The 18,861-nt window shown below is 42.2% G+C and overlaps 3 protein-coding genes across 14 annotated transcripts in view; 2 read left to right on the top strand and 1 right to left on the bottom strand.

The window, feature by feature from the left end:
• Positions 1 to 18,861, bottom strand: part of ORC4 (origin recognition complex subunit 4) — a 445,415-nt gene that overhangs the window by 13,506 nt on the left and 413,048 nt on the right. The window contains exons 1-4 of one of the 6 annotated variants that reach the window (XM_064450977.1): positions 7,716 to 7,778; positions 6,093 to 6,164; positions 3,782 to 3,858; positions 1,958 to 2,048 (exon numbers count right to left, since the gene is read on the bottom strand). The exons of 1 other annotated variant lie outside the window; for it this stretch is intronic. In XM_064450977.1, coding sequence (XP_064307047.1) covers positions 1,958 to 2,048; positions 3,782 to 3,858; positions 6,093 to 6,164 — 240 coding nt within the window. In that variant the 5' untranslated portion in view covers positions 7,716 to 7,778. Of the gene's footprint in view, positions 1 to 1,874; positions 2,049 to 3,781; positions 3,859 to 6,092; positions 6,165 to 7,117; positions 7,273 to 7,292; positions 7,662 to 7,715; positions 7,779 to 18,861 lie in introns of those variants that run through there. 4 more of the 6 variants (XM_064450979.1, XM_064450978.1, XM_064450980.1 and 1 more) reach the window with 4 other exon arrangements.
• Positions 6,840 to 8,113, top strand: LOC135313624 (basic proline-rich protein-like). The gene is made up of 3 exons (XM_064453233.1): positions 6,840 to 6,885; positions 6,970 to 7,027; positions 7,168 to 8,113. The coding sequence occupies exons 1-3, from the start codon at positions 6,840 to 6,842 to the stop codon at positions 8,111 to 8,113; spliced, it is 1,050 nt and encodes a 349-aa protein (XP_064309303.1).
• MBD5 (methyl-CpG binding domain protein 5) overlaps positions 7,941 to 18,861 on the top strand; it is a 145,888-nt gene continuing 134,967 nt past the window's right edge. For 4 of the 7 annotated variants that reach the window (XM_064450971.1, XM_064450970.1, XM_064450969.1 and 1 more), the window contains exon 1: positions 7,941 to 8,445. The gene's annotated coding sequence lies outside the window, so the exon portion shown is untranslated. The remainder of the gene's footprint in view (positions 8,446 to 18,861) is intronic. The other 3 variants (XM_064450974.1, XM_064450973.1, XM_064450975.1) reach the window with 3 other exon arrangements.

Below are 18,861 nucleotides of genomic sequence, written 5' to 3'. Positions count from 1 at the left end.
TTTCATTCACTTGCTATTTCTCTGCTTTTGCTTCCTCAGGTGAGAATTCGCAGCTCCCACCTATGTGTATGTATACACAGACATATACTTTCGTACACACATACTATTTTCTTGTCTCTAGCAGTCTGTTTTGAGAACTAACATCTTTCACCTGATATAGAATAAGACAGTCATTCACTTCCCATGCGTGATTTGCTTGCTTGTATTCTGGCAGAAAGGACCACAAATTTTCATCTCCACTATCCTTATGTGAAAGGTTTGGAAGAAAATGTAAACTTGAATTAAATAATAAAAGTAGTTTGAGTTTTGGGGGGTGGGGGCACATGGTGTTTAAGGGATCGTTCTATTGTGGGTTTTTTAGTGTCTTCCACATTTATTCTGATCTCCTTGCTGTATAGAGCTCTTCTCTACTTTTCTATTGATATTGGACTTAGCAGCAGACACAGCTGGACTCCTCCTACAGATGCCAACATTTACTATACAGCACTCAGTACAAAAAAGCTTATTCCCTTGGTTTCTCAAGTTTATACCCAATAAGCAGATGCCATCCATTCCATCTAGCCCCTTATCCAACAACCTCAATTGTACCTTCAAAGTCTACACTGCAAATACAAGAAAATCTAAAAACTATTTTCTGCACTGTGAGAGTGCTTGTTACTTACTTACAAATCCGTAAATCTAATAAAGGAGAAATAAACCCCAGTTCAAGACCAGCAGGAAGTCCACAGGTGGAGGAATCCTTACTTCCCACTGGTTTATCAAGCCTTTCCCCACCACCACTCCATAATTTTTAGGCGATCAGCCGCTCTCTGGAGCATCGTGGGTAACAGGAGAAGGTAACAATACTGACTGTTTTTGAAACGCGAAACAAGAAAGCTATCAACAAACTGGCAGAACAACTGGTGTCAGCTGTATCATGGATAGGCTTACTACCTATTCATTTATTTCTATTCAACTGTATTGAAAAGCTTGAAGGCCGCTTGCTAAACTTCCAAAGTAATTTTTGTAATTTTTCAATCTTGAATACTTTTTGCAGTAACAGCCAACCTATTCATCCCATTTTGTAGTCATGTAAACATAAGACTTAAGTGTTTACATAATATTAAAGTATGTAACACTGAAGTTAGATGCCATCCCTTCACATCCCTCAACTAAAAAGAGTCCCTTTAAAGCACAAAAACCTATGCTTGTAAACTAGGCCATACAATACCCAACCTCCTAGCAATTTAGGTTACAATATTCTCTAACACGTTTAAAACAGGGTTAAGATACCTCACATATGAATAGCCACGTATAAATCCACACCTTTGCCTACTGCTTTTACAGTTTTTTGATGCCTTTTCTGTAACTTTTACAGCAGAGGCCCAATAGCAACAGCAGGTTAATTTTTAAAGGGTAAGCAAAACCTGGCCTTAGTTGCAAAGATTAACGCCTCTGCGGCAAGAGCCATTACAGAGTTGTACTAGGCAAAATGCTGACAGAAGGCAGAACCTATGCTGTAGTCAGATCGCTGAATGACAAATGCAACTTGTTCTGATAAAAGTATTTCCATATTACATGTTTCAGGTACGTGTAGCGCGTCATGAAACCTAGCGAAGACATGCAAAGACTTCCAAAAGCATGCATACTTCTGCAAGTCATTGCGAGGGTGGACAGGCACGTGCTTTTGTCAGCCACACATGAAGCTATTCTGTTTTACAAAATCACCAGGAACTCAGCATTTGAAAGATTTCAGAAGACTGTAATTAGGAAACCAATTTCTCCATCTTGTTTTTCAACAGAATTAGCTCACAAGAAGTCCTAGAATGTTTTGAAATTATATGTAAACAACTAGCAGTTCTCTCATTAAAAACAGGCAGAGATGAAAACTTAACTCCAAAAGCTCCCAGGACTTCAGTGAGGTTGTTCACCTCAGGCTTAATTTGACCCTGTATCAACTTTTAATATGTGTTTATACCGCAGTCTTTCCTGATCCTCGGGGTCCGATAATGAGGGCAGAATTACTTTCTCCGTGAACCACCGTTCGTTTCAGCAGTTCCAGCAGATGCCTGTGTTGACAACAGCAATAGGTTAAAAACTTCAGACCAGACACCACCCACAGAAACTGTGGAAAATTCAAAGGATCTTTCAAACGTGAGAGAAAACTTGACACATTTCAGCTTGCTCTCAGAGCCAACGCTCGGGGCATGCAAAATGTACTACAATAAAGTACAAAAGGCTGAGTGATCAGACCTCTTAAAATATTTTAAAATATTAAAACATGCAGAAGTCGGGAGTATCACTAATTCATAAAGTTCTACAATTCTCTACAATGAAAGGACAGACTTCAATAGTTTTCTTTCTTTAAAAAAAAGATTGCTTTCTCTTATCAGAGAAAAATATATAGTTCATGAAAAAGGAAGACTGGCAAACATATTGAAGGAAAACCTTGACCCCAGTAAAAATTAATAATCCAGTGGAATACATTCATTTTGACAATCTTCACAAAACTGATCATATGCTAAATTTAGGCATTCAAAGGTTGTGAACGGTAACAGCATTACTAAACTTCAAGTTCATATTCTATTCCCACACGAAAGAAGGAATAGAGAACAACTCTAAATTATCTCCAGACAGATTTATCACCTAGTACCACATTTAAAGTACTTACAAAAACTACTGGCACTCCCAATTCCCAAACATTTACAAATGCACACATTTAATATGCCTTTTTTTTTTTCTTCACTTAGAATACCGACATCATGCAATCGCTTCTAAAGGAGTGAAGGAGCCATTACAGAATGGCTGTAGCAAAGGCATGTGGTTTTGTGCACGATTTGAGAGCTAACTATAGCCAAGAGCCCTGATATCCCTTGGGAAAGAAAAACTAAGAGCTGGGAAGTTCATCATGTTTTCTCTCCAGGGTAATTCATCAACAGTGGCATATTAAGTAGAAGACAGTCTGTAAACTGTTTTTCAGAACTCCAGTATAAAGAGGAGAGGTTTGCTTTGTAGAATACTAACATCATAGAAATATATTTTCTCACAACAACAATAAACACATCCATGTGAGCTCTGTGTGGATCTTACACCACGCTGTTTTTTAATATCAGAAATGTTATTTTCCTTCCTGTAAGGGAAAGGAAACTAATGCTCACGCACATCAGGTGATTCAACTTAACACAAAGTTACCCTTGGAAAAACCAATTGTTTAAAACGAAGTTCTTTAGATACGTGTTCGATATTTTCAGAATTTGACCTGCATCTGTAAAAGGACCACTATTAGGACAGTGTTATTGCCACAATTGGTCCCTTCTTCCTAACTTTAACCTCCACATCTGGACGGCTCCAAGAAGTAGGTTTGTTTTAAACATGGGTCTCTACTTCAGGAAACACAATGCGAGCATCCAAGGTTTAAGATTTGTTTTGCACACAGTCTTACAAACAACAGGAGAAAACCTGAAGTAAAAATAAAGGCTCCCAACAAGAGAATTCAACTTTTTGCTTGGTTGGGTCATTAAATACAGCCTTAGAATATGCACTAAAAGTATCTTTTGGGCTCAAATAAAAAGTGTTTCAGGAATTGCAGATCTGGAACAAGGACAAGAAATCCAAAACTCAGAGGCAGACAAAACAGCAAGCAACGGTTGTATAAAAACTCTTAAAATCTGAGGCAAACAATGTTTAGAAGCATTGTGCTGCAAGTCATCTAAGGCTGTGTAATTTGGAAAAACAGAGGTAGCAGAAAATTCTGACTTCACCTGACTGTTCTTCTACTGTGGTTAAAGTAGAAATTACTCACTTGTACTGATGTTCAACCCCAAACAGCTTCCCAGTAGCAGTACTGTGACAGAATCTTTCACGTAGAATTTTTTGCACCTATGGATATAACACAAGACAGAGAGAAAGCTTCGTGCTTGAAACACCAGAACGTACCAATAACGCAATTACTGCAATAACAGTAAAAGATGCGTGTTTCTGTGGTGTTACGAACACTCCAACATGCAAATTTTAAGTGTCATCAATGATATAGGGGTCATGAAAGTAAGAATAAAGCTGCAGTAGGCAGAATATTTCACAGACCCTTTTGTAGCAGAAGAGAGAAAATTCAATTAAAGGATAGCAATATGTGTCTTTGGCAGTTCCTTTCCTTCAGCCCCAAAGGGATGTTAGACTTGTCACCGAAATTACGTCAGTAGTTATTCTAACTCATAGTTCTAACTCATTGTGTAATACAGGCAAGAAAACATTTCCCAGCTGACTTAAATAAAACATAACCCAGGCCATTATTCCCCCAAATCCTCAGTGAACACGCTTTATGCACCACTCACAACAACGGTGTGGCCTACAACGTTCAAACATGAGGAAGTATCAAAGTTACAGTTTCTTCAAAGATTCAGTTCAGATACCTTGTTCCTAAAAGTTTGGAAGGGGGGCAGGAAGCGGTATGAAACTGAAGCTAGCATATTGCTTACGAAGGATGGAATGAAGTCTATCCAGCTTCATTTTTAGATCAAGTTCTTAAGTCCTTCAAATTGCACAGTGAATGATGTGATTTTAACTATTAACTTGGATATATTGCTCGGCATATCGTTAGATATACGTCTGCCCTGACTCCCATTTTCCACATTAAGAACCATTACTTAATGTCACATCTTCAATTCCCAAACCACCAACCTTCGGCACCATAGCAGACTTCTCCCTACTGCTTGACTAGCGGTACGCGCATTGGGCAACCCCAATTTTTACAAATTTACAGGACTCTACTACTATTTCTCCCCGTCCCTCATTTAAGCTATCCTAAAACACCTGTATACTCCATCCTTTTGTAACACTCCGCATCCAATTTCAGTGCTCGTTGTCAAAGAATTTCAGAGATTAAATAACAAACTGTTAATAAAGTGATTTTCCCTTAAAAATCACATTTGAGCACCTTGCCTTTCAGTCTAAGTGAATGCCCATGTGACCTAAAAACTAACTATACCATTACTGCACACATCTCTATCATTGCTTTTCCATTCCCTCGATCTGAGCTGGCTCATCTTTCCCCCACATGGTTTCCCTCTACATCCTTCAGTTGCACCTCTTAACTGAGTCAGTTTTCATTTCCATTGAACCCTAAGAAATCATGAAAAAGCATGGCGTTCTACCCCAGGTAAACCTGTACTGAGGTAATGCTGTACCACACATGCTTTGTGTTTCTCTCACCTTAGGTGGTATTTACCTGTTCATGCCTGCTTTAGCTGACTACTCCCGGGGCAAGTCACTAACAGGCTTTTAGGACCTTGAAAATACATCTTCTGCTAACACTTCACTAATTTGTAATTTACGATGGAATTATCACCATCAGCTCTAGGCATTTGGCTTAAAATGCCACTTTATGAATTTAATTCTTTTTTAATAGGAGCTGCACTTGTCTACCTGATTTTTCAGTTGCTTTTTCTTCTACTAATATCTTACTGATTTAATCCCCAGATTTATTCTACTTTGATGAACAGCCTATCTGAATAGTCAGCATTGTCCATTCACAAGTGAAAAGGTTTTCCTCCGGTAAAGGGATTTTATACGTAAATGAAGGAAAGATATTTAAATAAAAGCAAGCACTGGACCAGAGGTAATTCACTACAAGATGTATCACAGGTTTTAAGTAGCCACTTTGAGAAAACAGAAGACTAAAGCTTAAAAAAAGACCCCCAAAAACTGATTCAGCAGCTGCTGTCCTGCCTAACCCAGGCTGTTAAAAAACCAGTCACCCAGTTTCTGATTCACCCTACAAACTGGAAGATAAAGAATCCGATCAGATAAAAATAATTTATGCAAATCTGTTGCCACAAACAGCTGTAAAAACGCAAGACCATCCTTCACCATTTTTATTAAGACTCCAAAAAGTAGATTGTTACTATAACACTTGAAGCAAGCAAACACCAGGTAAGAAGCTGAAAGAAATACAGAATATAAATACAAAAACCATTTACGGCCCTGGAAATTTCTTCAAGTACCTGTACCCACCTTTTTAACCGGTCTGGTAAAAAACTACAGAATGAGGTGGATGGCAGAGGACAGAAAAGTTTCACAACTTAAGGACAAAGCCAGCTAATAAAGATGTTACTAACCTGTGAAATACATTCTGCATTTGCTGCAGAGCTCTCCTTTGACTTACGTTTACTCATTGCTGAAGTTTTCATCTTTAAATAAGAAAGAGAAAAAAAAAAGTTATACTGAATTACTCCATTTTCCAAATAATTGCTAGTCAGAAACTCTACTTAGATATTACTATGTTTGGTACAGCAATCACAAGACAGTTGTTTATATGTAAGAACTGAAGTTGTAATGAACATTGTTTCTTAGCTGACAAAGATGTACCAGTTCACTCTACTAGTAAAAAAAAAACAACCAACAACTGAAGCATTTTTAACTCATATTTGATTAAATCCACATTTATATACAACTTCTGAACAGCGCTTGTTTTCAGATGCTTCAACACAACGCAAACAGTACCTAATGCAACTGCTATGAAATTTTTTCTTCAAGTTTTCTTATCTAGCAAGCTCTTAACAGCCACAATGACATCTGCATGCCTATGAGCCACGTACCAAGTTCCACCAAGACAGCACAGCTACGCACAGGCTGATCTTGCACCAATCCAGGAGCGGCACAGCTCGTGCGTTTACACTTCAGATACATTATTGTGAACAACCAGATCGACAGTCATCAAGCAAGTTATATACTTGCAAGGGGCATTTGCACACCTCCTCCTCTGACTGACCAGCGAGTATAATCATAGAAACATTAAGGTTGGAAAAGACCTCTGAGATCATCAAGTCCAACCACCAACCCAACACCCCCAGGCCTCCTAAACCATGTCCCGAGCTGTCACATCTACACAGTTCTTTAACACCTCCAGGTGTAACTTTAATTGCGGGGTTTTTTTTAACACCTCCAACACCTCCAAGTGTAATTTATAATTTGTTCATTTTAACTGCGTTTAAGATAGTCTGAAACGACGTGTTTATGTTTCTGCAGAGCCGGAACAAGCCACAGGCGCACGGTAACGTGTTAAGACCCACAGTAAGTTTTTACAGAAACAACTGGCGAGCTGTGCTTGCACCCGTGCAGTCTGTAGCAACAACCACTGTACCTGCCTAGATGAGCAGCATCCCTAAAATCCTTCCACCTTTGCGCTAACAGAAGGCTTCCAACACTCGCTCCGCAACAGTTTACGCCCGTTTTAGCACCGCCGTTTCCCTCTTCCCCCAGCACCGCTCCTTCCGCGGGGAAGGCAGCGCGGCGCGGTCCCCCGGCAGAGCACCCACGGCTGCGAGGGACGCGACCGACACGCGGGGCAGCGGCTCTGCGAGGACAAGGCGTGGGAGGGCGGGAACACCGGCCTGAACCGAAGCTACCAGACGTTGCAGCGGGAGCACCGGGAGAAGCACGCCCCTTCACGGGTTTTTACCCGCTCCCGGTTGTTATTTTTTTAACCCGGGGCTGGGAAAGCCCGGCCGAGGCCCCGCATCCACCAAGCGCCGCACCGTGTGCGCTCCCGCCGCGCTGGGGGCACCCGCGGCAGCGGCCCCGCAACCGCCGGGGACCCGCCGGAGACCCGCCGGTGAGGGGCGGGGGGTCGGCCCGGAGGCGCCGGACTGCGGCAGCGGCCGTTCCGCGCCCACCGCCCCCGCTCCCGCTCCCATCCCCGGGACCCGCCGCCCCCTTCCCGCTTCCCGCCGCTCCCTCACCTGAGGCGGCGGCCGCGAGCCCCGCCGCCCCGCTCCCGCCAGCCCCCGCGCCGCCACCGCCCCCTCACGTGACACACACATACCCGCCCAACCTCCCCCTCACTTCCGCCCCTCACTTCCGCCGCCGCCACTTCCTTCCGCCCCGCTGCCGCGTTTCCTTCCGGGTGCGGGCGGCGCGCGCGGCCCTGTGGGAAGGCACGTCCCTCCCTCTCCTTCTCCCCCCCCCCCGCCCCGCGGCCTCCCCGTCTCCCCCGCCGCGCATGCGCCGTGGCTGCCTCCCCTCTTCCTCCCCGGCAGCGCCGGAGCCCCAGCAGCCGGAGCAGCGGCAGCAGCTGACGATGAGGAGGAGCGCGGGGGGGGGCGGCGGCGGCGGGGGGGTCCATTATTTATACCGTTAAAGGGACAGGGCGCTAATTCCGCTCGGCATCGGCGCGGGGGCGGGGGGCCGGTGCGAGACGCCCCGAGTTTCTACCCCCCCCACCCCCAGCCCCGCCGGAGGACCCGGGGAGTTCCCCCCCCCTCCCCTCTCACCCCACACACACCGACCCCGCCGGCGGCGGGGGAGCGGAGCCGGGAGGCGGCCCCGGCGGGAGGCACCTCGGCGGGGGAGCGGCAGGCAGTTGGGCAGCCCCCACCCCCCGCGCTCCCCTCCTCCCCCTTTATTACCCTTTGTGTGTGCGTCTCCGCCTGCGCCGCTCCGGGGCCGGCCGGGCGCCGGGGGGCCGCTGAGGTGAGTGCGGGGCGGCGGCGGGGAGCGGCGGGGCCGGTTGTTTACCTCAGGGAGGGGAGGGAGCGGAGGGGGGGGGCTCGGCCGCGCTGGGCCGCGGGCGGCGGGGAGGGGGCGCCGGGCGGCCGCCTGTCACTTTGCGCCCCCGGGGGGGTCCCCCCGCACCGTCCTACTGGAGCTTTGTTGTCGCCGGGGTTGGGGTGATGCTCCCCGCCCCGACGCCCCCGGGGGCTGCTTCCTCAGGGCCCCGGGGTTGTTGGTTGGTTTTTTTTTTGGGGGGGGGGGGGGGGGGGAGGGGGGTGTTATATCGGTGGGGGCGGCCCTGTGGTGAAGGCGCCGTGTTGTGAGGAAAGTTGGGGGTGGCTGAGGTGGGCGCTGAGCCCCGGCTCGTCCCGAAAGTGTTTACCCCGCCGCAACGGGGAATTGGCCGGCTGAAATAACGGTGGGGTGTCGGGGAGACCCTCGGGGTTCGCTCCCCCCCCCCCCCCGGCCGGGCTCTCCACGGCGTTTTCAGGCCGTTATTTGGCTTATTAAACCCCTGCGGTCGTTAAGGCCCCGGTCCTACAAAGACCTGCTGTCGAGCTTAACTTCTAGGGATAGTCCAACAACTGGACTCCCGACAAAAGTCGGTGTTTGCAAGACCGGGATCAGCGTTGCGCGGTCGATAGCGGTACGTGGTTATCGTTGGTGGCTGGCTATATTTGGTCAACAGTTTGCTCAAATATATATACGTCGTGATCTGTTTTTCCACGGCCTTCTGCTGGGAAGGCCAAATGTCTCCATCCATGCTTGCGATGTCGCTGGTTCCTTAGGTCGGGTGCCACTGGTGGGCTGGTCTGACCATTATTTCTACTGATTAAAAGGAAAGTTAGGTGTTAAAATGTCTGAATCAGATTAAGAAACGTCAGGGGGGCAAACTAAATGCCTACCTTGAGGAAATATTGGAAGAAGCCTTCTAGAGGTTTGTGAGAATCCAGAAGTAAGAGTTTGGACATTACCGCCAAGGTGAAATCAGACTCCTCTCCATACATAGGATGCTTATATTAAAATTGCTGTTGTCTTCTTATTTCTGGAGCTTAATTATGCCCTCTGTAATTTTAAAAAGACTGTTTGAACGCTCAGTTTATTAAGTGCCGCGGAGCGTGCGGAGCCATGAAGCAGGCCACCAGTATGTGTTTCAGCAGGGCATCATGGTTAAATGGTGGTCAGCAGGGAGCGTGTGTCATCTCTGCCTCGCGCTGGAAAGATACCCACAAGAAAGAGGTCTCCTGAAATGCTTTGGTATCTCCCATTTCTAATTTGTACGTACATGCCTTGTGCGAAGCAGCAATTTTGTGATCAAACCGGAGTTGGAGAAAGCTATAATTTGATGGGGTGGAAAGAATGAAAGGAAAATATAGTTGGACCGATACTTGACAACATTTCGAAGAAGTAACCAAAGGTAGCAGCTGTAAGTGTAGTTCTTTCTGATAGTTTGTCCTTAGTTTTCTGTCGGGTTGTGAAAAAAAGATGACTTTGGTTTTAAACATGGGAAAATAAAGAGTGATAATCATGGTCAAAATCAGCAGATACATGTGTAAAAAAAAAAGACCATTCTTTAAACGTGGGACTCTCCTTTTAGTTAGTTTACTACATGCGAGAGTTGGACAGCAAAAGACTGACTGGGAATAAAGGACACCGTTTTTTGGTTTGGGTTTTTTTTTTTTCCTTCTTCCATGGCAATGCTTCTTTCCTCAACCTGAGATACCATTGATCTACTTTCACCTGTACATGGAAGCCTACAGTGGCTCCAAGATTACGCTCCCAATATAGGCAGAGCTGCAGATCCGCCTGCAACTTTCACAGCCTACAGCTGAGGGGATGTATTATTTATTACGGGGATTTAACGCTTTAATTTCTTTCTGTTTTAGTGTTAAAAATAGATATGATTTGATTTAATATGATTGCTCAGTAAAATACTGAATTCTAAAGCTGGGCAGAATAATTCAGGAGCTTCTCTTACTTTAAATGCTAGAGATAAAATTCCTAATAAAACCTTCATTTCTGTAGGCTGATTGGGGGGATTTGGGTAGGGAAAGTCCATCCTAAGGACCTGCTGGCAGGGCTGGGGTTCTGAGCAGTGTTGGAGGCAATTCCTGCCTTTCTGCAGCGCCTCGCAAAAAGGGGTCTAGGGCTGATTTGGGGCTGCTGGCTGCTGTCACAACAGCCTTCTAAGAACTGAAGGAATTGAACCTCTCCACCTGTGTTAAGGAAAACTGTGTTTTCAGCAGCTGTAACTAAAGGGCAATACGTTTGGTTTTGTTTGGAGTTTTTAAGCTCTTTTTGCTGCTGTTTTGAATAGGTATTTACAATTGCTAATTGCTTTTAGGAAAACCTTGTGCGTGTTTTTCAATTATTTGTCCTTGGAGCCAAAATTAATAATTATTTTCCTGTATTCCAGGGTAGTGGCTTCCCAGACTCTAGGTCAGCAAGATTGTTTTGAATTAGCAAGGAACATACCATGGTAAAACATAGGCTGTGCTAGACATAAAGATGCTGTTCAGGCCACACTTGTATTTAACAGTCTTTCCTTGGAGTTTGCTGTCTTACCTTGCTTTGTAGATGAATGTGTTGGTTTCTATTTAGACTAGGTAAGCAGATGTCTGAAGAGAATCTTTATGATGCAATACTTTCAGTAATTTAACTTTTCTCACTGGCAGTCCTTTCGTTCTTTGGCTGTGGAGGGATCAGTCTTTTGCCTTGTTAAAAAGCGCTGAAGATCTTGGCATCAGTAACAGTCCACTCAAAAATGGAATGCCTTGGGTTTCAGCTGGGTTATTTAATTCGTTTTTTCAGTAGGTTCCCCCCCGCCCCCCCCCACCGTTATTCGTGGCAATTTCTTGCATGTGGAAGATCAGTAACTTGAGTAGAGTCCATAACTACAGAATCAGTTTCCGAATCAGCAGCGAGTGCTTATCGTGGATGTTCCTTCTGGAAAGCAGTAGGCCAGGTGGGTGCCCATCTGGAGCCCTGCTAATGTCAGTGTGTCTTTCTGTGGGCTTAAGAGACCACATGCACAAAGCAGCTTGCAGGAGAAGCATCTCGTCTCTTAATGGCTCAGGGCACAAGTTTTGAAAATGGCAGAGCTTCCTTTTAAAAAATGCTGTTAAAACTTTTGAAAAGTGGAGAGTTCGGTTACTTCTTTTGGACTTGTTCAGTTGTATGGATGCTTGGTTTTGTTCGGTTGTGGTTTTTTAAAGGCCCTGTGTTGGTGTCTGGTTTGTCCCAGTGGAACTGGGTATCAAAGTTACTGCTGATTTTAACAATAAAAAGATACAGGATGCACTTCTGAATGCTCTTATGTCGTTAAGGACCTGCTTGTTCTTTTTAAGAGTTATTTGAATGTTTGAAACCACAGGCTTTCACTGGCTTTTCTTTGTAATTATTTTTGGAACTACTAGGTGGGCTAACACTGCTCAGTCATTTTCAGGTAGGCCTGCACAGGAACCAAAGCCTGTATTAGGAATAAAATTTTGGAAGAGCATTGGAGACGGATACAAATGAAAGCATCCTTGAAAGCCCTGTAACTGGAGTTAAACCAAGTGGGATGCTAATAAAAAGCAGCAGTTAAGAAATTAAGAAGTGCTGACTCCTTTCCTCTCCTTAAATTCCAAGTTCTTTATTATAGCAATACCTGGGGTTTTTTGATGAATCCTCTAGAAAGGAATTCAGACTTTGTGCTACTTTTAAATAGAGGTAAAATTTGTCAAAACCACTGAGACTATAACATTACAATATATCTGAGTACATATGCATATATGTTTAGCTACATACACAAATGCATATGTGTATATACAAACAAGCATATTAAAGTAGTGGGGGAAAAAATAGATACTTTAAAACATAACTCAAAAGTTAAAATTCAAGTGACTGTGTAGCTCCAAAGATCTGTATTCCAAGCCTTTTACCTCTGGGTTGTTTTGATCTGGCACATGGCAGCAGGAATCAGTCATTACCGTGAGATGGCTATTCATAGACCTTTGTGAAATGAGTTGACCATCTCGGTTTATCTGCAGCTTGACAGGTGTTCCCATCAAAAAATCTCCATTGCCTCCTGTCCTTCCCATGGGAATGACTAAGGAACAAATCGTGGGGAGCAGCTTTGAGTGTTGGTTCATTGGGCTGGTGCTGAGGAACGTTGTAGAGGGCAATACAGAGAGGTGGAGATGCATGAGATGCTTTGTTGTTTGTTTGGGTTTTGGGTTTTTTCCGGAAATCTTCTGTTTTGGGACCTTTAAATTTCATGAAAAAATTAAATTGGAAGATGTCTGGAAATTCTTTTTGAGGTTTCTAAAAACTTTATGAAAGAAAAAAGGATTATGTTTATTACTCTGCTTAAATTCTTCAATGTGCTGTTTTCACTTTTTTCTAATTTATTCTACAGAAAATATATTTTTAAGTAAGCAAATGGTATTTAAAAATTCTTATCTTGTCACAGTATCTGGTAGGTAAGACCTATAGAAGTAATATGTTAATTACATTATTCCTATATGAGGTAAAGTTGAAGCCCAGGAATAAAAAAAAAATTTACATTCTCATAATTTTTGATTAATCTGTGTTTTCAGTGACATTAAATCCAAAAGGATCTTCGTAACTTCCTGAAGGAGGAGTAATCTGAAATGTAAATAGCATCTTAAATATGAGGGCCCTTGGTTTGCAGCATCAGTAGCATGGCCTTGCTAGGAAAAATTCCCAAGTGAGGGAACCAGAACAGTTGTCAATTGTTTGCACAACAAATCCTGTTGGATCAAATGGTGATATTCTCAACGTTTAGATAAAGAGAGGCTTGCAATAATGTTGCCTTGTACCCCGCTGCCAAAGGAAACAAATGCAGTCCGATTTAGGAGAAAAGTAGAAGTTGGCCAAATAGAAGGTAGGCCCATGTATCGTAAATATAGATAGTGTAATCTTTCCATTCCTACTGCCCAATGTTTCAAAAACACGTAAATTTCAATTTTTCAATTTTAGACTTTATTTTTAAACTCTGGTAGCTCATTGCCAACACATTATTTAGGATTATCTGTTGTGACAAACTAAACTTACTATAAAAATGTGTAAAACAATTGGGTTTGTCTCATTCCTTTGAGATTTCACCTGTATATCTCGTGTATATTTTTTATGCATGTATGCCCACACATACACACATACTTATACATTCATGTGTGCGTGCATATATATGCATATATATGTGTGTGTATATATGTGTGTGTACATATATGTGTGTGTATATATATGCATATATGTGAGTAGCCCCCATAGAACGTGTACAGATTTTGTGTGTTTTGGTAAGACTCAAGCTGTAGCATTGACAATAACAAACAGCTGGCACTGGCTTTATATTTTTGACTGTTTGCACCTAATATATATTTAAAATTTATTTAATTTTCTACTTTTAAGACTGATGCAATGAAGATGTATACATCTATTTAATTTTTTTATATATGCATACTGCTGACTTAAGGAGGTAAATTTATATGTATGTAGAAGACAAAAAAAAAGTTGTTGCTGGATCTTCTCATCCAACCCCTAGATGAGAGGAAGAATTTTTTGGTATCTGCTATTTTTGTAAGAAAACACTGCAAAAGTGGACAAATGACATCATTGATTAAAGAAACAAAGTAGTTGGAAGTCTGTAGCGAGCTGGGTTTTTTTTAGAACAGAACTTCATTTTGTCTTTTACAGGCTCGGGGACAGAAGGCAGGGGGTATGTTGTCCCCTCGTAGTCTTTATGGGGAAGAAGCTCAGCTAAAGCAGACTATGAGAAGGGTGGGATTTAAGAGGTAGGCATGTTGGTATAAATCAGCGATGCAGTGGTGTTTTGTTAGGTTGTTCTTGAGCGTGGCTACTTGAAATGTGAAATGATACTAGAAGATCTGCTGGTATTTCGAATTTCAATAACTTGTCTGGATGTATTTTGAAGTCTGAAGAGAAGAAGCCTTTGGAAAACATTGTCCTGTTTTGCAACGGTTTGTTTTAAAGTTTTCTGGCTTTTTGTTTTTTTTTCTCGAAGGATCAAGCCGTGTTTCTCAAGGATAGCACCCTTCAAAAACTTAAAGTAATTTTCCTCAGAAGACTCCTATTCATACTATCTTAGGAAAGGTTAGGCTCTTAAGATAATCATTTATAAATATTTTTCCTCGTTTAATGTTTTGTCACACAGGAGTGCTTGCTGAAGGGATTCTTGGCCGTTTTGGAAACTGTAATCTAGTTAAAAGGTTTGTTTATGCTTCCCATCTCTGTTCTGCTGATGGTATTAGAGTGCGGGCCAGAGCCAGGCAGCTAACTGTTTATAGCAGTCAAACTTCAATTAAAGCTGTAGCCTTCGGTTTACTAAATATCAATATGTTCATGGCAGCTGCAAATAATTGCAGAAAGGATGAAAGTGGAGTGGTGGGCTATGATTTCTCTCCTTCTCAACAAATTCTTTTTCACTTGTTCTTTTTGTATTTAGAATCCTGCATACACTTCCAGATTCAGAAATGCTTTGAAAGAAGCTGTCGATGAAAGACAGAGATCTCTATTTGGTGCTGTGTGTCTTCAAGGCAAAACATGCATTGATCTCAGTGGAAGTTCTGCCCTAAATAAGGGCTGTAGAGTATGTTCCTCTGTATCAGAGCAGGTATCAAAGTTGTTCTACCACAGCCATTGCATAGGCTGTTGTCCAAATTCAAAGTACCATTGACTTTTCTCTACTAAGACAATTTAAGCGTTGAGGGCTGTGAAGTCCCATCTTCCTGGGGTAGCAAGAATATGCTGTATTTAGTGGACAATAACTCAAGAATTTGTGTGTTTAAAAAAACCTACAAGCTAATAACATAGATTTCATTTAATGCTTTAAACTTCAGGCTGATATTTGGGTTTAAGGGTTATGTATTTAAAAATATGTGAATTGTTGGAGCCTTTTAAAACACACGTGGTTTTTCTTGAAGCCTGCCTTGGTGTTATTAAGTAATAAAGCATGCATGTGTCTGTAGGCCATCTGAACTGAAGCAGCAAACCATATCTGGCCTGTAGGCTATTGGTTCCTCACCTCTGTTTTAAAATTAGTAAAATCATTTGCAGCGTGATTCATTTCTAAAAATTACTTGTCCATCTGTGCAGAGCGCACGAGCTATAAAGTTGCAGTGCTCACTGTGGTAGCGTCGTTTTCTCAGAAAGTTGCATTACTCTTGTAACATCTTTGTTGTACCACGCTTTGGCCAAGTTGTTATTCTTTGATAAATAGGTTTGTATTAGGCGTGTGATTTGTTGCTGTGTAAGGTGATTTTAATTTTTTGAAATGTCAATAAAATATTTGTACCCTTGATTTTTTGTTATTAAAAATCTATATATTAAATCTTTACACTAAGGGAAAAAATAAAGGGTCTAATCTGTTTTCACTGATGTCAGTGCTAAAATATTTATTAACTTCCTTGGGTGCTGGATCAAGCCCTAAACCTAAATTTTTCATGAGTTCTAACTTCACAGAGGTACTGGGGAGTGAGCAGTCCTAACCATGTAACGATCCCAAAAGCTGGTAGTTAGGCAGCTTCTTAATCAGCTGGTATGTGAATTCCTAGTGGATCACCTTACATATTTAGCTTTCTTCCTGTGCTTGTGGTTTTTGCTGGTCTTTTTCCCATGTTCCTTTTCTTAAAAACTTCACCGTTATGAATCAGTCTTAATCATTTTGGGTAACTCAAGTCATTATCTGATGTCAGAGTTCTGCTAAGAATCTGCAGGCGCACAGTGACGTAGAACTTAATGGGCATATCCCTGGATCTGAAAAATAAACAGCAAATTACATTATAATAATTTAGGTCTCTTTTTTATGTAAAAGGAACATGTAAATACTTTATGGCAGCAAAGGTATTCCTGTGTGTAGGAGCTACGTTGTTTTTTCCTTAAATAATAACCAGCAGAGCACTAACTTGTTTTGTCAGAGGATAAATATATGAATTTTGTAGAACCTGTTTACCACTTTTTCTTTTATTGAAAAACAGTTAATCGACTTTCTCCAAATATTGATCTATGCTGAGTAAAAGTAAGTTTATTCAGGTTTGGTTTTTGGGGATTGGTTTGTTTTTAAGTTGTGGATTTGATACAACAACCTGACACACACTTATCCCGTAGTGGAGCCGTTAGAAGTATGTTAATACCATTTTTATTAGTATTGCATTTAACAAAACAGTAAAAGAAGTTAATATTCAGCTTTTGCTAATTATTGCAAATAATCATAGTAATTTGTGTACACTGGGATTTATTTATAGTATCTGTATGCCTAGAATGTTCCTGAGCTTCTATTATAGAAAAAATTGAATACTTTTTAGTTTCTGTTTTGATAGAGAGTAGTCAAAATTCGTGTGTAATATATGAACATGTTCATTATAAAGGTGGTGAATGTGAACCTATTCACTGCTGATGACTGGTGAACCTTAAATTGAAGACATCTTAAAGCATCTCTGGTTATTGTTGTCTTGAAAGAACGCTTTTTATAGAGACTTCTGTTTAATGTCCTAACGTAGGGTCTGAAAGGAGTCGGGTAGCACATATACTAGAGGTCTGCACAGATGAGTGGTGTTTTAGGTTTAGCTTGTATGAATCTGTTCACCCACGAAAAATTTGTAAATAACTACTACATTTTTAATCTCTGCGTTAATCCTGTCCAATAGATCCATAATTGTTCTGCCCTCAGTTTTTACAGTCTCTCCTGTTGTTTACTTTAGCTTTACTCACATACTTTACTTTCCCCTAACAGAAATACCTCAGAACTTACTGTCACTTGCTCTAAGAAATGTTTGATTCTCAACTCAGTGGTGTTATTCTGCATGTCAATAGTGCAGTGAGTTTGGAACGCCACAAATAAATGTGAAACTTCAGAGAACACATCACTGGGTAGGATTTTTTTTTTTTTTTTGTACCAGCAAAGGATGGTGAAGCCTGCTTCACTGGAGAGGCAAGTTCCCTGAAGCTGCAAGGTGCTGCCTGTGGATAAGTCTTCCTGCTATTCGTTGTGGTATTTGACATTAGGTACACTTATTTTAAGGGAAGGCAGTGTTTTGCTCTCTGTAGGAGAAAGGAGGATTATAACTGAAAGTTTCTGTAGAGGCCTTGTGGTGTGGGAGTAGGAAGGAAGTGAGCAGAGAGACGTTAGGAAGTCACAGGCTTTGGGGAGAGGGGTTGGTGGTCAGGAGCGAAGCAGCACAGCGGGGCTGTGGATGGTAACAGGGAGAGAAGGGGGTTGCAGCAGGGAGGGAAGCAGATAGAGGCAGAGCAAGCGTTTGGAGAAGAGTTGAAGGCTGAGGTTGGTGCAGAGGTGATCAGGGCTGTAACAAAAACTGGGAGGTGTTTGGGGAACAGGGACCATGCAGCTGTGTGTAGAAGTACTTGCCATGGTGGAGGGAAGGAGATCCTCTAACGGATGGTGATGGGAGGGGGACAGGGTGACTGTGGAAAAAAGCCTGGTAGCCTTACCAAAGACACAAGTATGAAGCCTCGTGGCTTATATTTTCACTCTATTTTCAACTAGAAAGTGCTGTTTAAACACAGAGTGTCAGGATGATTTGAAAAGGGAAATAAATAGGCATCTGACTACTATCAGGCATATAAATTTCATAACGTTGTCGCTGTTGCTGCCTCGACTTGGAAGAACTTGAAGTTGTTACAGTCTAGATCATCAGGCGCATTTGGACACCAAGCCCCACTGTTTTCAAACGATAACTGCTATCGGTAGAAAAGTGTGTAAATATCTTAGAGGACTTTGGCCTGGATGTTTAGGTTTCCACGAGTTAAGTCTCTAGGCAACTAAATACAGGAGTTGAGTTCTGCTTTTTCTTCTTTGTCCTACTTCAGTTCTGACTTGTGGCAGCAAATCCCACATCTTGGTTGGAGGAAAGCATCGGAGAATTCTGCTGTTCCCATAGCATAAACAGCTGTCTCTGCCCAAGACCTACATGTTTAAGTTTTCAGTAGGAAAACCATCCCATCGTTATACCCCAAAAAGGGTGACTGAAATGCTCAGCATGCCTTCTCTGGCTCGCCATTATTTTGTTTACTTTGACTATATTCTTTCTTACTTGTCTCTTGAGTAAACAATTGCAATCCGCTGCTGTACACACAAGTCATTTTTGTTATTTATTTCTGAACCTTCCTATTTTTTGTGCATCCTTTTGACATCAGATGACCAGAAGTAAACACAGTATTCCTAGTGAGGGGAAACCATTGATTTATATGGATTATTCCAACCCAGCATCATGCAAGCAAAATCAAAAAATAGTTTGACTACCTAATGATTCAGAAATGCAGAAGTGTTGCCAAAAATTTAAGCATTTGTTAGCTGTACACTTGAGCAAATGCATTCTGGTAGAGAATTTAACTTCTTTGTTTTAACTCTTATCTTCA

This window comes from Phalacrocorax carbo, chromosome 5, assembly GCF_963921805.1.
Source record: "Phalacrocorax carbo chromosome 5, bPhaCar2.1, whole genome shotgun sequence".
In the NCBI taxonomy this organism is placed as follows: domain Eukaryota; kingdom Metazoa; phylum Chordata; class Aves; order Suliformes; family Phalacrocoracidae; genus Phalacrocorax; species Phalacrocorax carbo.
Note: the sequence above shows the minus strand (reverse complement) of the source record. Positions and strands in the feature narration are given on the sequence as shown.

Coding starts and splice junctions, on each gene's coding strand:
- LOC135313624 (XM_064453233.1), top strand. CDS start 6,840: ATGTCCCGAGCTGTCACATCTACACAGTTCTTTAACACCTCCAGGT. Junction 6,886..6,969: donor GTTCTTTAACACCTCCAGGT/GTAACTTTAATT, acceptor ACTGCGTTTAAG/ATAGTCTGAAACGACGTGTT. Junction 7,028..7,167: donor GAACAAGCCACAGGCGCACG/GTAACGTGTTAA, acceptor TTGCGCTAACAG/AAGGCTTCCAACACTCGCTC.